This window comes from Falco rusticolus, chromosome 6, assembly GCF_015220075.1.
Source record: "Falco rusticolus isolate bFalRus1 chromosome 6, bFalRus1.pri, whole genome shotgun sequence".
NCBI classification, from domain to species: domain Eukaryota; kingdom Metazoa; phylum Chordata; class Aves; order Falconiformes; family Falconidae; genus Falco; species Falco rusticolus.
The window spans coordinates 17,204,774-17,219,638 of record NC_051192.1 but is presented as its reverse complement, the minus strand read 5'-3'; the positions used below and the strand labels follow the sequence as shown (position 1 = coordinate 17,219,638).

The 14,865-nt window shown below is 47.6% G+C and overlaps 1 protein-coding gene across 3 annotated transcripts in view; it reads right to left on the bottom strand.

Moving 5' to 3' along the window:
- NRBP1 (nuclear receptor binding protein 1) overlaps positions 1 to 14,453 on the bottom strand; it is a 43,303-nt gene extending 28,850 nt beyond the window's left edge. For 2 of the 3 annotated variants that reach the window (XM_037392343.1, XM_037392345.1), the window contains exon 1: positions 13,910 to 14,116. In XM_037392343.1, the coding sequence (XP_037248240.1) occupies positions 13,910 to 14,116 (207 nt within the window). Of the gene's footprint in view, positions 1 to 13,909; positions 14,133 to 14,342 lie in introns of those variants that run through there. The other variant, XM_037392344.1, reaches the window with a different exon arrangement.
- Positions 14,454 to 14,865: the final 412 nt, after the last annotated feature.

The window sequence follows — 14,865 nt, the reverse complement described above, 5'->3', positions numbered from 1 at the left end:
GAATGACAGTAATATAAGAACACCTCATACAACTAAAAGCTGAATGCCAAAATGCTTTAATTTAATAATAAACAAGCCAAGAGCCAACAGAAAGGCAGATGTGTTAGTATTGAGTGAGAGCCAGGATAAAAGCCATGACTACCAACACCCACTGCCCCTGCATCTATTATATTCCCTTCCTTCTGCTGACTATCCAAAGACCTTCTAGGTTTACTGGATTAATCAAGTAACAACAACTACTCAAAATCTGCCCCGATAATACAGCCAGCAGATGTGGATTTATCATCTCTTCTCCCATTTTTGGGCAAGTTTACCACAATTTCTATGACTCATAGGCAATATTCCAGGACACCACATATGACTCAAGACACTAAACCCATCTGACATTACTGACAGTAATTCTCAGCTCAAGAGGAGATTCAACAACTTGGGCAGAAGAGTAAAAGGGGAAAAATGCAAACAGACAACTGAAAATGCAACTGCAAATTACTCCTTTGTTCAGATTGCCAAATCACTGTTCCACATCCCTCTCTGTGATCAGCAAAGTGGAATCCTAAACCCTCATGAAAGCACATTCTAGCACTTGCCCTGTACCTTTCCGAGGGTTACGCCTAGCCATTGCCTCCAAGCAGCTATTGGTGACTGACGGATGGTGGCAAACTTAACAGCTCACAGTTCAGAAGCAATGAAACTTACTTAACACTATTGCAAACAGAGGTAGTTGTAGGAATATAAATTTCAACATCTCAACGAACCTTACAGAGCAAGACAAAATAAAAATATCATGTTGAAAACGCTGCCTTCCATGCTTTGCCCTGAAGGGCAAGGAGTGTAACCAGCAATGTAGGTAGCCTGGTATACCCGTGCCCTGAAGAGACGACAGCAATACTCCTCTCGCCCTGAAGAGCAGGCATGAACAGAGGATGAAGATGACACAGGTTCTCTCCTCACTTTGCCCTAACTTCCTGCAAGCTTTGTCAAGCAATTTAACACTGACTGGTTTAGCTTGTTTAATTTTCAGTAGTCTTTTATAACCCAGACTAAAAACAACAAGCTGCTCATGAACTGTTTTGATGAAATGACAAAAGATGACCAGCTCCAATAAAATACCCTGTGTTCCTAGAGATAACATTACGCTGAAGTGTTCCTTTCCTAGAAAGCCCACATGGACTAGGTAGGTTTTAAACTATGAAGGAAGAAGTTAACTGAACTCAGTTTAGCATGATTTTCTGAAGACAACAGAGAAAGTAGTTCCACAATCACAAAAAATTTATAGCAGAAACACTAATGTAGCGCTGTGTCCATATAAACAAGAGGTAAGGAAACTCAGAAAAAATTTCAAGTGAATTTAAGTAACTAAAGCGCAGTGGGGGAAATATTTAAATGTTGTTACTTCAAGGCATGACTTAGCTCTAAGGAGAAAAATATTTGAAAGATATTTCCCTTAGTCAGGTTATTTGAATTGTCCAATACATATTTTTTTCCATAGCTCTCAAACATCTGGATATCTATCACTGAAAGAACACAGACTTTTGGAGAGGCATTCTGCAGTTCACATGATCTGTCAATTAAAAGAAAAAACAAACAGCCAGCCTAAGGCACAAGTGACAGCAATTATTTACAATCAAGAAAAAATATTATAAAAATTGGAAAACCCCACAATAATTAGAATATCAGTACAGAATGAAACTGCACTTTGAAAAAAGATCAGGAATGACAGCACATTAGGCCAGACACTTACAAGAAGAGCAGAATCTCATTAAAAGTAGCACATTTATGTTAAAAAGTTACCCTGGGTGCTCCTTCAAGGCCAGAGAAAAAGATAAAAGCTCTGCTCAACCAGCTTGGCAAAAGCTTGAGAACAGAGAGAACACACCTATAGAAGACAGTAGCGGGACCACAGAGGAACATTACTTCTCACTGAGCTGCGGTGAAACAAGAAGTAGCACATTTACCAACAGAAAGAGGAAACAAAAGCATCTGTGTTGCAAATTTGAAGGTAATCTAGAATGAAACAAAATCAAAGAATGCAAGATCTGCTTGCAGGCAAAGGGGGAAAAAATTCAACAAAAAGAAGCAAGCCTACTACACACTTTAGTTAAACTGACAGCACTGGCCTTTGCAATTATATTCATGGTAGTAAAATGCTTGAAAGGTGGTTAATCAAAAAGAAAATTAAAAATAACTACTGTAATGTAACAATCTCAAGGAAAGGGAGATATCAATTACCGTGGCTATTACAAGCCAATTCATACAGCAATCGGAAGTATAAGGAAAAAGCAAATCTGACCCTCACCAATGCAACAGTTGGTTCTTCCACACAGCTATGTGCTGGAACAAGTAATAAGATAAAATACATTAGCAATAAGCTTGTCTATGTAACCAAATGAACACATTGACCATTTAAATACAGAATTAAAAGTCTCCCATGAGTTGGAGCTTGCCCTCACTTGTAATTTCACACGCAACAGCCCAGAAAATGCCATCTTGAGAAACAAACCAAAACCATAGTTTTTAAGCACACCTAGTAGTGTCCCTGCCACCTCCCAGAGATTCCTGCTCTGTGCTGACCCACGCAGCTGGACCACGAAGGGCAGAACACAGCCTGGAGCCAGGACACTGTTCAAGGAGCCCAGTTCCACCCCATCAGCGAGAATGACAACTGTTCTGCAGAGCAGCAGTGAGTTTTGAACCATACCACTGTCACACGGACTGCAGCCCAGAGGCCAATGCAGCCTGTCCAAAAGCATTTTTGACAGTTCTAGCTAAACCACATACTGAGGGGCAGGCTTCACTGAAAATTCATGTCAGATAACTCTCAAGTCAGTAGATTAGCAACAAAAAAGTATGACGAGTCAATTTGCTTTGTCCAGAAAAAGCACTGCTCTTGATATCCCACAGGGAGACATGCATCATTCCCATCCATTTAATGGATAACAGAAACAAATACGTAAATTGTCTACTAAGAGCCCAAAGGGACAAATGCTTGGTTTCATTTGGCACTTCAAAATAAATGAGCAACCCAACTGAGTCAAAGAGAGTTCAGTCTTACTGAGCTGAACTATGGAATTAGGAAGAGATGATAAATTTCCCATCCCTACCTCCCAAAGGGAAACAGAAACAGCACAGCAAAACAAATAAGGAAGCGGGGAAAAACACCCAGTATCCTACAAATATAAACCATTCAGATAGAAGTCCATCAGGAAGGTAACTCACCAGTACCTCTATATTTACTGTACTATTATCACTCCTGTACGGTTATCAAAATCCTCATCAAACATATGACACCAACAGTTCATATCCCAGAGAACAGTCAGAAATAAAACTGAGTGGAAGCTTCAGGAAGTTCCCAGTACTGAACCCAGGGGCAGTAAGCTCAGGTGAGCGCCAATAATGCGAAACACCACAAATGGGGGAAAAACAGACAAGATAAACTCCAAGTTAGCTACTTTGATGCTGCACTAGCCCATTCTGTTATGCTGTGATACTTGCACTTGTTAGAGATCTTCAAACCACTGCAGATAACTCTGAAAAACATCACATAGTCTTAGGAGGCATTAAAAGATCAATATTAGGAATTATGAGGAAAGGAATATAAAACGCCATAAAAATTGGTATAGTGCTGTAAGTACGAACCTTGAACAGGCTTGTAAAAATCGCTCACGGCACACAGAATATGAATATAAATTATTTCACATTTCTGATAATACAAGAATGAGAAAGCAACCAATGAAGCGATCAAACATCATATTTTAAAGAGAATGATGAGGAAACACTTGATCCTGACATTAATTTTTTTATATACATATAAATTAAACCATAAAGCTGACTAACACAGGATAAATATCAGAAGTAAAAATGGCTGCAAGTTGAAATTAAACTAGCTATCTGAAGCATGTGCATTTTTAACTACTGAATACAATAGTCCAAATATACTACCTGGCTCAAATTTCCTCAGCTCCTGATAGTTCCAAGAACATGTCATAGCAAAACACCTTAGTCTTTTTTTCCATTCTTCTCCTGTTCACTTTCTTATTTAGTGGCTTAACAGCAGAAGCTCTGGCTCTGCCAACTAAACATGGAAAAAGCTAGAGCAGAATTCCATGTTTTCACAAGATACTAATTTTCTATTGAGGAGACTACTGTAATTACATGTTTTCTCTTTATCCTTGCTGGAATCACAGTTTAAGAAGTTGTATTCTTCCATCTTCTGCATTGTTATTATTTGCTCGACTCCAGGCAGAGCTGCAGAAGTCTCCCTGAATTAACAGGCAAAAAATGTTTCACCAAATTGCTGTAGAAAGATATCTGGGTAAGTGCTATTCAAAGTAGAACCACGAACCACATCAGTGATGACAAAAACTACAACAGGGTGGGGAACCCAGACAGCCTAATCCATGATGGATGAAACACTTAACCAAGGACTCCCAAGGCCACAAAGATGAGCAATTAAGTCACTCTCCCTATTAGGAAAACCCACCTAGGCAATTCAACGGGAGAAGCTCCCTCAGCAATATTATGCAAGCCAAGTAGAGGTGCTGTGTAAAGGAACATAGGACTTAAAACAGGATGCTGGAGATGAGCAATTTCAGGATCAAACAAGAGTATTTGGGCACAACAACACGTTTGAGGGAAGGGCCAAAAGTGTGGAAAAAGAAGGATCAAGATGAGTTGCTAGCCCACAGCCCTGTGCCTGATCACTGTCACCTGTACTGTCTTTTTGTTAAATTATTTTTCAAACTGTTTTCTGTGCAAGCATGCTCTAGGTGACCCCATGAGAAGCTTGGTCTGGAGCAGGCTGGCTGGCAGGACTTGTGACCCCACAGGGGACCCACACTGGAGCCGGCTGTGCCTGAGGGGCTGCATCCATGGGAAGGACCCATGCTGCAGCAGTTCATAAAGGACTGCAGCTCATGGGAAGGACTCACATTGGAGAAGTTCATGAAGGACTGTCTCCTGTGGGAGGAACCCCATGCTGGAGCAGGGGAAGAGTGTGAGGAGTCCTCCCCTGGAGGAAGAAGGAGTGTTAAAGACAACATGTGATGAACTGACTGCAGCCCCCATTCCCCTGCACTGCTATGCGGGGCAGGAGGTAGAGAAATTGGGACTGAAGCCGAGTCCAGGAAGAAAGGAAGGGGAGGGCAAAGGTGGTTTTAAGTTTTGGTTTTATTTGTCATTACCCGACTGTGATTTGAATGGTAATAAATTAAACTTATTTCCAAGTCATTTTGCCCATGACAGTAATCGCTGAGCAATGTCCCTGTCCTTATCTCAACCCACGAACATTTCATTTTATTTTCTCTCCCCTGTCTAGTTGAGGAGGGGAGTGATAGAGAAGCTTTGGTAGGCACATGGCGTCCAGCCAGGGTCAAGCCAGCACATCTGTGTACGTGCACATGCAAGCACACAGATCTGCTAGTGCGCTACAGGCAGACTAGCCAGAAAGTTAGGACAAGAGGTCTTGGGGACAGATTTTACAGAGACAGAAGGCCTGGAAGACAGGTACTAGAAACACCCATGAAATGGGATTTTCCCTGAGCACTGATCCTTAGAAACAGGATATAGCTATTCATATCACCCATGTTAACACGGGATGCCTGGAAAAGCACCGTGCTCCCATTTGTGCTAACCTATTTATGGCTGGCCATGCTTTCACAGTGCCTCTGTCTATCAGGATTTGCTGCGGCCTCACGGCAGGGCAGGACCTAGAAACAGAGATGGTGAGCAGCCTCCCCCCTCTGCTGGCCCAGCAGTAAGCTCCTTCCTGAGCGTAAGCCTGACTAACACCTGACCCCCACCAAACCGGCAGCAGCAACCATGACACCATGACCACTTCCCAGGGCCTCCCAATGTGGGTCTAAAGAGACACAGGTCTAACAAGGGGAAGGCTCTGGTGCTGCTAGTAAGCTACACTGACCACGGTATTTTTAGAATGGCTCTACGAAGAATGCAGAGTAAACCCTATCCCTCAGTTACAGGCAGCTGGAGTGTAACCAGCACCTCTAACCATCCAGGAAAGCTGGAAAAGCAGCAGACAGCTGCCCTGGCTGCTCCCACTCCCCCACTGAGGCAGCACAAAGGCAGAGAAGTGATGCTGGCTGGGGCGGCACTCAACAAGCTGCCAGCTGCCTGTTACAGTCAATAAGCAAGAACATACTGGCTCTGTAGACAACGGGACCAAGACAAAGGCTCAATTCCCTCTACATCCTGCAGTGCCCCTCATCTCATTCAAGCACATATCAAAGGCTGTTCCTTCCAGGAAGCCCTCTGATGAGCCAATAAAAGTGTTAAAAGGCTGCACATATTCCTTCTTTTCAGTATCTTTCCAACAGTCAAGTAAAATCATAAAAATTACAGCATGGTGTTAGTTTTCTTCACCAGTCAGAAAAAAACCAGGTCCATTGCCAAAGCCTATCAAAAAGCTGGCAGCCCTCCTACCACTAGTTTGCACTGAGAATCTCTGCAACCTGTCCTCTCCAGCAGCAGAATCCAAAGCTCAGAGCACCTTTAATTCTTTTCCAAGGAACAATGCTTCACTTGCCCACATATAGAAACTCAGATGGGTGATAAGAAAAGACAGAGTGATGCTTATCTTTTACTGTCTCAGAAAATTTCTTTCCAGTCACAGCAGTGGCTAAGAAATCAGACTCAAGCATCACAGAATCCAAACACCCAGTCTATTGACATTTTCTCTTCAAGAATCCTGCACTCCATCTCCTTGAAGAAATATAAATACAGGGGTGCAAAATTCATCAACTGGCTCCAGATTAAAAATCATGTGAGAAACAGACGCCCATTAGGAGTTAAAATACAACAATAAGTATTTGAAAAAAAAAAAAAAAAGATGCAGTAGACCCAGCATGTAACTTCTTGTCTTTCTGGGTTCAGCTCCTCATAAACCACAGTTCTTTCCTTAAGATTTCATGGCACTAGCATGGATCAAGAGCACCTGTTAGCCTGAGCACTAAAATTCAGCTATAACATCCAGCCACCTAGCCACCAAGTGCCCCCTGAATGGCTGGGAACCATTTATCCAAATGACAGCATTTTCTTTTGTAAGAAGAAGAAAATCAAACTAATGGCAATGGTGCTGCCTATACTCAATGTTCTGAAGTTCCAGCAATGGTATACAACGAAGAACAGCAAGACAAGACTGAACACTGATACACTCACAGGCACAGCACATACTGCCTCAAATACTGCTCTTGAAGTTCCGCACTTGACCTGACACCCAAGTCCACATGGAATTTCATCATCCTATCTTGGTCTGCACACCACAGCAAAGGAAGCTACGAAGGACTGCACCTTTCATTAATTTACCTCACAGTGGAAAATACTAGAGATAGGAAAAGAAGAATTAATCAACATAGCAACCCTGTCAACATAGCAACCCTGTACGCACAGACACACTTACAAGAGATTTGTCTCCAGGGATGAGGCAAAAATGAACCTTTCAATCTCAGCAGCCACTGAAGTGGGAGTATAATGTGGAAAGTGGTCCAGAAGCTGAGCTTGCAAAAAAGTTAGTAATACATCAAGCACAGATCAACAATCAGACAAGCACAAGGTCATTTCTTTCTCCAAGGGACATTGTTGATGGCTAGCAAGAACTCAACCACCCCAGAAATCACCCCCCAAAATTTAGGATCTGTAGAAAAGTACAACCCCTATATCTGCCACCCACACAGGATGGAGCAAGTCAGCACTTGGGCAAGTTTCCAGCCAAGGGACTGGATGCAAGCAGGACTGCAAGAATGGTACAAGGTTCACCTGCTAATCTTGAGTGGCCTGACATATTCTCAGAGAAAGGACAAAGGTATATAAGCAGAGACCAGTACTCTTTCTTTCATTATCTCTCTTTTCTCCTTTAAGTGCCAGGCTATACATCCTTACAAAGCCTTCTGTTAACCATGGAATGAAGCAGCATTTGGCAAATGCTGTACCACAACTGACTGTACCTCACAAGGTGCCTGCAGAAGAGGAAACCTAGCATACCCAAGTGTGCCCGGTCCTTTTCTCTTTCTTAACCATGATAGAGATGCTCATATATATACCTACAAGGGAACCTGCTTGTACCCCCATCCACAATATGATACAGATTCACTCAATAGTACTAAATGGCTTAGTAAATAAGCACGTTACAAAGATGTCAACAAAGTATTATTATGAAGTCTTGGCTTATGCAATCACACTTTTCCTACCCATAAAAGGTATAGAAAGAAATATCGTTAATAAATAGCTCAAACACATGACAAACTACAGGGCTGTCTAAGTCTGTGAATGGTTAAGTCTCTCCCACTAATAAGAGCTTGCCAAGCCCAACACAGTAACACTGGGCTAAAAACTAAAAAGATTCTGCTGCATCAGAGCACAAGCTCTCCTACAGTTATGTTTAAGCTAGTTTTCTGTTCCATCTGTGTAGCTCTCAGGAACAGGCACTGAGCCCAAGCCCTCAGTTTCAGGTTTAATACCAGCCAGTGGCAGGAGTCTAAAAATGAACTCCAAGCGTGTCGCTGCAATCCATCTATTAAGAAGTTTCTATTCCTAGGAGGCATAGTAGGTAATTCTGAAGGTACTCGGACAATTGAAGGAAAATAAATTATACATGCATACTGGCTGAAAGAAGAAAATAGAATGTCACCTGGGGAAAGTAGGTTTCTATCAGGAATAAAAGCCAAAAGGGACCGAGGTAAGCACAAGCTTGGAGAGCTTGCCAGTGACTCCCCTAACCTCATGCTGTGGGTCCTTTATGCCTCTGCCACAAGACAAGATTCCCCTGTTAAAAGTTTATCTTCAGCTCCTTGCAGAGGCTAAACCCTCACCTTTGTGCATGTCAGGAAAGTAAGCAGGGGCGTGGTTACAATTGTAGAGAGGGATTCAGCTCAGGTAGGAAAGCAATCCAGTTTGCAACACACCAGGAGATCCACACTTGTAATGCATACCCAGCAGCAGCATAAGAAAGCAGATTGCCACGGTTTCTGCAGCGCTTAAGGACAGGAGATAGACACTGGAAAATGCCTATACTGGTAATACAGTGCAGGAAAGAGCAGAGTGATACTAAGTCTCTTGTATAAGTTGTTCAACCAACAGAAAATAAGTATCCTAATGGGACATGCCACATTTACCCTCAACCCTCCCCTCCCAGCATCTCACCCTGGTCGCACCTTCACCCTTCAGGTATACAAAAACATGACTACATGCACTATTCATTGAATGTTCTACAGAGACATGAACTTTGGGGAAGGTCAACATTCTCTGACTAGTTAAAATAGGTTCTTAGTTCAAAATTTCACAGCAGCATTTAATTGCAAAAGACTAAGCTGTCACAGCAATTGCACACTTTACACTACAGAAGCTCCCTACCTCTGAGAAAAATTACAATCAATGAACTCAACCCTTTTTTACATTTGAAGTTTAAGCAGGAATCGCGTAGAATATAGAATAGTTCAGCTAGAAGGGACCTAGAAGGATCATCTGGTCCAACTGCCTGACCAAAAGCTAAAGCACGGTATTAAGGACATTGTCCAAACACCTCTTAAACACCGACAGGCTCGGGCCATCAACCATCTCTCCAGGAAGCCTGTCCCTGGGTTTGACCGCCCTCTCGGCGAAGAAATGCTTCCTTGTGTACAGTCTGAACCACCCCTGACACAGCTCTGAGCCATTCCCAGGCGTCCCATCCCTGGATCCCAGGGAGAAGAGCTCAGCACCTCCTTCTCCATGTCCCCTCCTCGGGAAGCTGCAGAGAGCAATGAGGTCGCCCCTCAGCCTGCCTCTCTCCAAATGAGACAAACCCAGAGTCCTCAGCCGCTCCTCTCAGAACATGCCTTCCAGCCCTTCACCAGCTCACTTGTCCTCTTCCGAACACATTCAAGGTCTTTTGCATCCTGCTCAAACGGTGGAGCCCAGCACCACACACAGCACTCTGGGTGAGGCCGCACCACCGCTGAACACAGTGGGACAGGCCCCTCTCCTGACTGGCTGGGTTTGATGCCCGCGGGATGCAGTTTGCCCTCTGGACTGCCAGGGCTCACTGTTAGCTCCTCGAGAGCTGCTGCCCACCAGCACCCCCAGGCCCCTTTCTGCAGGGCTGCTCTCCCGCTGCTCCTCTCCCAGTTTAGCCTTGTGCCCAGCATTATTCACCCCTTGGGAACCAATATATTTTAAGTTATATTAGTCAATACAGATTAGCCTAGGCTGCTGTAGCTAAAATATGGCCAAGTAATTCACAATCACAGAATCACAGAATGGCTTGTGTTGGAAGGGACCCCTGGAGGTCACTTAGTTCAACCCCCTGCTCAAGCAGGCTCTCCTACAGCAGCTGCACAGGATCATGTCCAGGTGGGCTCTGGACGTCCCCAGAGAAGGAGACTGCACAGCCTCTCTGGGCAGCCTGTCCCCGTGCTCCGGCACCCTCAAGGGAAAGAAGTTTTTCCTGCTCTCCCCACGGAGCTCCCTGTGCTGCAGTTTGTGCCCGTTGCCCCTTGTCCTGTCGCTGGGCACCGCTGACAAGAGCCCGGCCCCGGCCCCCTGACACCGGCCCTTAAGGTACTTGTGTGCATCGCTCAGGTCCCCTCTCAGCCTTCTCCTGCCCAGGCTGAACAGGCCCAGCTCCCGCAGCCTTTCCTCACAAGGGAGGTGCTCCAGCCCCTCATCATCCAGTCCCACCAACTCGATGGTGCTAACAGCCAAAACCTCCCCCCGCCCAAGACAGCCCCTGCTGACTTGCTGCCTCACCCTGCACACACACCGAGCGCACTGAGCCCGATGCGCGCGGGCAGGCCCCGGGTACCAGAGAACCCGGGCACGGGTCGGGGCTGCTGCGTGACTCGGATCACTGCGGCGGAACTAGGAGGGCGCAGAGCAGGCAGCGGGAGGTGGGGGAGGGAGGGAGGGAGGGAGGGGGGCAGGGGCGGGCAGCGGGGGGCGCTCTGCCCTCACCGGGAGCACAACGCCGCCGGAGCTAAGGCGGTGCTGGGCGTGGCCAGGGCGGTGAGCAGCCTATGGCAGCCGACGCTGGTGATGTAACGCTTCTCGGCCCCTGCCATTGGCTGGAGCACCCGTACTTCGAGAGACGCCCCGCCCCGCCCCACCGCTGCCGCGGCCCGCCCCAGCCCCGCTAAGAGCCAGCGGGGGAAGGGCGCGTTCGGCGAGGGGGGGGGGGTGCCGGGACGGCTGCCCCCGGTGGAGAAACGCGTCTGTGCGCCCGGCGGAAGGCGGCGGGTCAGCAGGGGAGCTGCCACAGCCACCGCAGGCCGTTCCACCGCCCCACGATCATTTTGTACCCAGAACCTGCCGCGGAGGCACCGGCGAGAGGCAGAGATGCGCAAGGACCCCCCGCGGCTCGTTCCCCTGAAATCTGCTGCCTCACGGTGAACAGCCTGAGCACGTACGCCCCTCCCGTCCATAGAGACAGAGCCTGCTCCCTCGGGTTCACGGGGCCCCTCTCCACACAGTCCCTTTCACCGGCTTAGGTGCCAGCTGGAGTTAAACCACAACGAGGACATCACCTCTGCTCTAGGAAGTGGGTTATGAGGAGCCTATAGCTATTCAAAAATAATAAATATAAAAGATAAAGTGAGGTTATTGCATTTCCAAATGTACATCCACATACACAACTCAAAGGAAGCAGTAAAGAACATAACACCCAGACTACACGCAGTGCACACAATCCTACTCCTCCTGCGATCACATGTGCCGTTTTCTCCCCAGGTCATCTCATGTTGCTTCCAAGGTGGCTGCCTAATTCAGTATCCAAAGATATTGCTGAGATTAAGAATCAGGATTGCATCACTGCAGCAGAGGGCAGCACATCCTTTTCCGTGGGGTAACACCTCCTCACTGCTGAGGGGGAGCAAGTATGAGCCTGTCCCTGCGGCTGCACTGACCGGAATAACCAGTGATGACTGGGCCCTGATGCTGACAGCCCTTTACAGTGACTCCACTAGCGCAAGAGACAGTTCAGTATGCCAAGATGCTCAGAAAGCAAAGCTGTTATTCCAAAATAAATTTCATGCTGGAACAACTGCAGTGGGAAAGTTAACTCCAGGGAATGGATCAGTCCAAAAGCTGAAGACAGCAAAAAGAGTGTGAGATCATACACTTAAAATGAATGAATGTCACTCCACACAAGCTCAGGTCTAATCAAGCCACAAATTTACATGCAAAATTAAGATATAAAACATAATCTAACTGCCTGATCACTAGAAGCTGCGTGTTTTTCATATGCACAAGTCATAAGGCCCCCATGCAGGCAACTGCGGCTGGTATCAGTTAGACACCAAATCAGCAGTTCCTGTGAGGAGGTGGTGCAACCTTGACGGATGAAGGCTTGAGAATCAGAGGCCCCAGGTTTACCCCAGGTCAGTCAATTTCTTTTGTGGCCTTGAACAGTCATTCCTCTACCTATAAGGTGGAACAAAGCTCAGACATCTAACATATAGAGGCAGTTTGCCTTCAAACCAACCAGCCACTCTCATTCTGAAGCCAGAAGACAGTAACTTAGCCGTGCCAAAATGTTAGGGAACTTATGTTTGGGCCTTAGTTTGTCTGCAGATGGGGAAACTGAAATCCAAAGAAAATACTAGAGCCTACCAAATCCTACTTTTTATGTAGGAGAGTACAGAAAAGCCTGGAAGCAAATTTTATCTTTCTGTGTCAGAATGATCAGTATTAAAACATACTGAAAAGAATACACAAACTGAACATCAGTTTTGTTCCCCAACGTCAGGTTATCGTAAGCAATATGTTGTGGAGGACAGAATTAAAGCTTCATACAGGTACCCTCCCCCACTGCAACCCCAACCACATAGCTTCACCAAAGAAAGTACATTGTTACTACACCATGCTAGAATTCAGCTTACATTAACAAAATCAAGACAGCTTCCAAGCAAGCAAAGGTAAGGAACAGCAGGGAATCCTTGACCTTACTTTGACCTCCAAATTTACATCAGAATAAATGATTCTTTCACCACCATCAGAGCCTGAACTACTCTGTGACTACAATAAAGGGTAAAATAGACAAACCTCTATGCTCAGCCCTAACTTGGCTGAGAAAAGCAGCATCAGCATTTGTGCCACAGTACTGGAGTGAACATTTTCTGTCTTTCAGCAACTACCACAGCTATAGAGCTTGCCCAGCCAGAACAGGTTTCACTAAGCCAACATGAAGCAGAAACCAGTTTGGGGAGACAGCCCCCAACAAGATAAACAGCGCACAGCAATGAGTGGAAAAAGGGATAGGTCCAAACAATAAGATCTAACCTACTTGTGTTTTCATAAAGGGCAATTCCAATACATGTACTGAGAATTGGATGTGAATAGGAGAAGCCAAGAAAGAAGTCTGCACAAACTGGCTACGCTTTATCCTAATTGAAGATTTCAAAGCAAACCAAAACTAAGGAATAATATAAAAGCTGACAACAGTGGGTAACTAGCTGCCTCCGCAGCAGGTACTGTTCAACCCCATGCTCCCGAGCAACCACCATGGGCTATCTAGTCGCCACTCTTCTTTATCTCCAGAGCAAAAGATCTGCAAGACAAGGTGCATGTAGGAGTGCTGGAGACACTCCCTGCTCAACACAGCAGCAACAGCTGGCCCTGACACCACCCGTACAGATGAGCCTGTAGCATTGTGAATGTGCAGGGAGAAAAGCAGGCCGCACTCCAGTCTCGACATTCCCAAGTCCGAGGAACGATGGCCACGCAGCTTGCAAAGGGCCATTCATCTCCTTCCCACCCCGGGAGCAAGATGGGCCCTCACCACCCAGGCCCGGGCTGGCCCGGGGACGAGTGGAAAGAGGACAGCCGGTGGGGCGGGACAAGAGGCCGCGTAGGTCCCACACTCGGCCCGGCTTGGTCAGGGCTCCCCTGCGCACCCGAGCCCCGGGAACGGGCCCCCTGCACCCACCTCCTCACGCCGCTTTTGCCAGCGGCCGCACGGCGACTCCTCGAGGATCTCAGACTCATCCTCACTTTCCTCCTCCTCCTCCTCCTCCGGCGGCGCGGCAGAAGTCACCGGCGCAGACACCGAGGTCAGTCCTGGGCCAGATGACGAAGACTCCGGCTTCGAGTCGGAGCCGCTACTCGGCACCTGCTTGGAATCACCCTCCGACATTCTGACGTCGCAGAACCTGCGGGCCAGAGGCGCGGGCCGTGAGGCGAGGCGGCTATGAGACCAGGCCAGGCCCGGTGGGCCAGGCCGGACCGGGCCGGGCCGCGCCCCGGGCCTGCTGGCAGCGCGCAACCAAGCCAGTTCCGGCCCGAGGCAGAAGGCAATGCAGGGACGCAGTGGGAACCGGGAGGGGAGGGGGGGGGAGAAGGAACGCGAGCCGCGCACTTACCGGGCTCGCCCGGCACCTCCCAGTCCCCAAACGCGTCGCTACTCCACCGACAGGCCGCCGCCGCCAACCGCCGCGCTACGTAACGCGCCGTCCGGGGCGGGGCCTCCCGCGGGACGGCCAATAAAAGCCCGGGAGCGTGCCGCCAGCCTTCGCGAATTGGCCGGTGGGCGGAGCCCCGACGCATAAAGGAAGATAGGGGGCGCCCGCGTGCTCACTGCGTGAAGGACTGTGAAGCGGGCGGGGAGGGCGAGGTGGCCTAGCCCCGGTCGGTAGCCAATGAGAGCCCAGGAGAAGGGCCGTCAGCCTCTGCTGATTGGTCGGTGGGTGGGGCTAAGTTTATATAAGGCAGTGGGGGCGCACCAGGTTCCGGGGGGGTGGGGGGGAGTGACGGCGGGAGGCACACCTGGCAGCGTGGTGTGAGGGTTCGCCGTCTCAGCGGGGCGAGTGATTGGGGCCGCCCCCCGCCACAGGCAGGCGGTGGTACCGCCGATCCCGAGTTCCCTGTTCCCCCTCCCCGCTATAC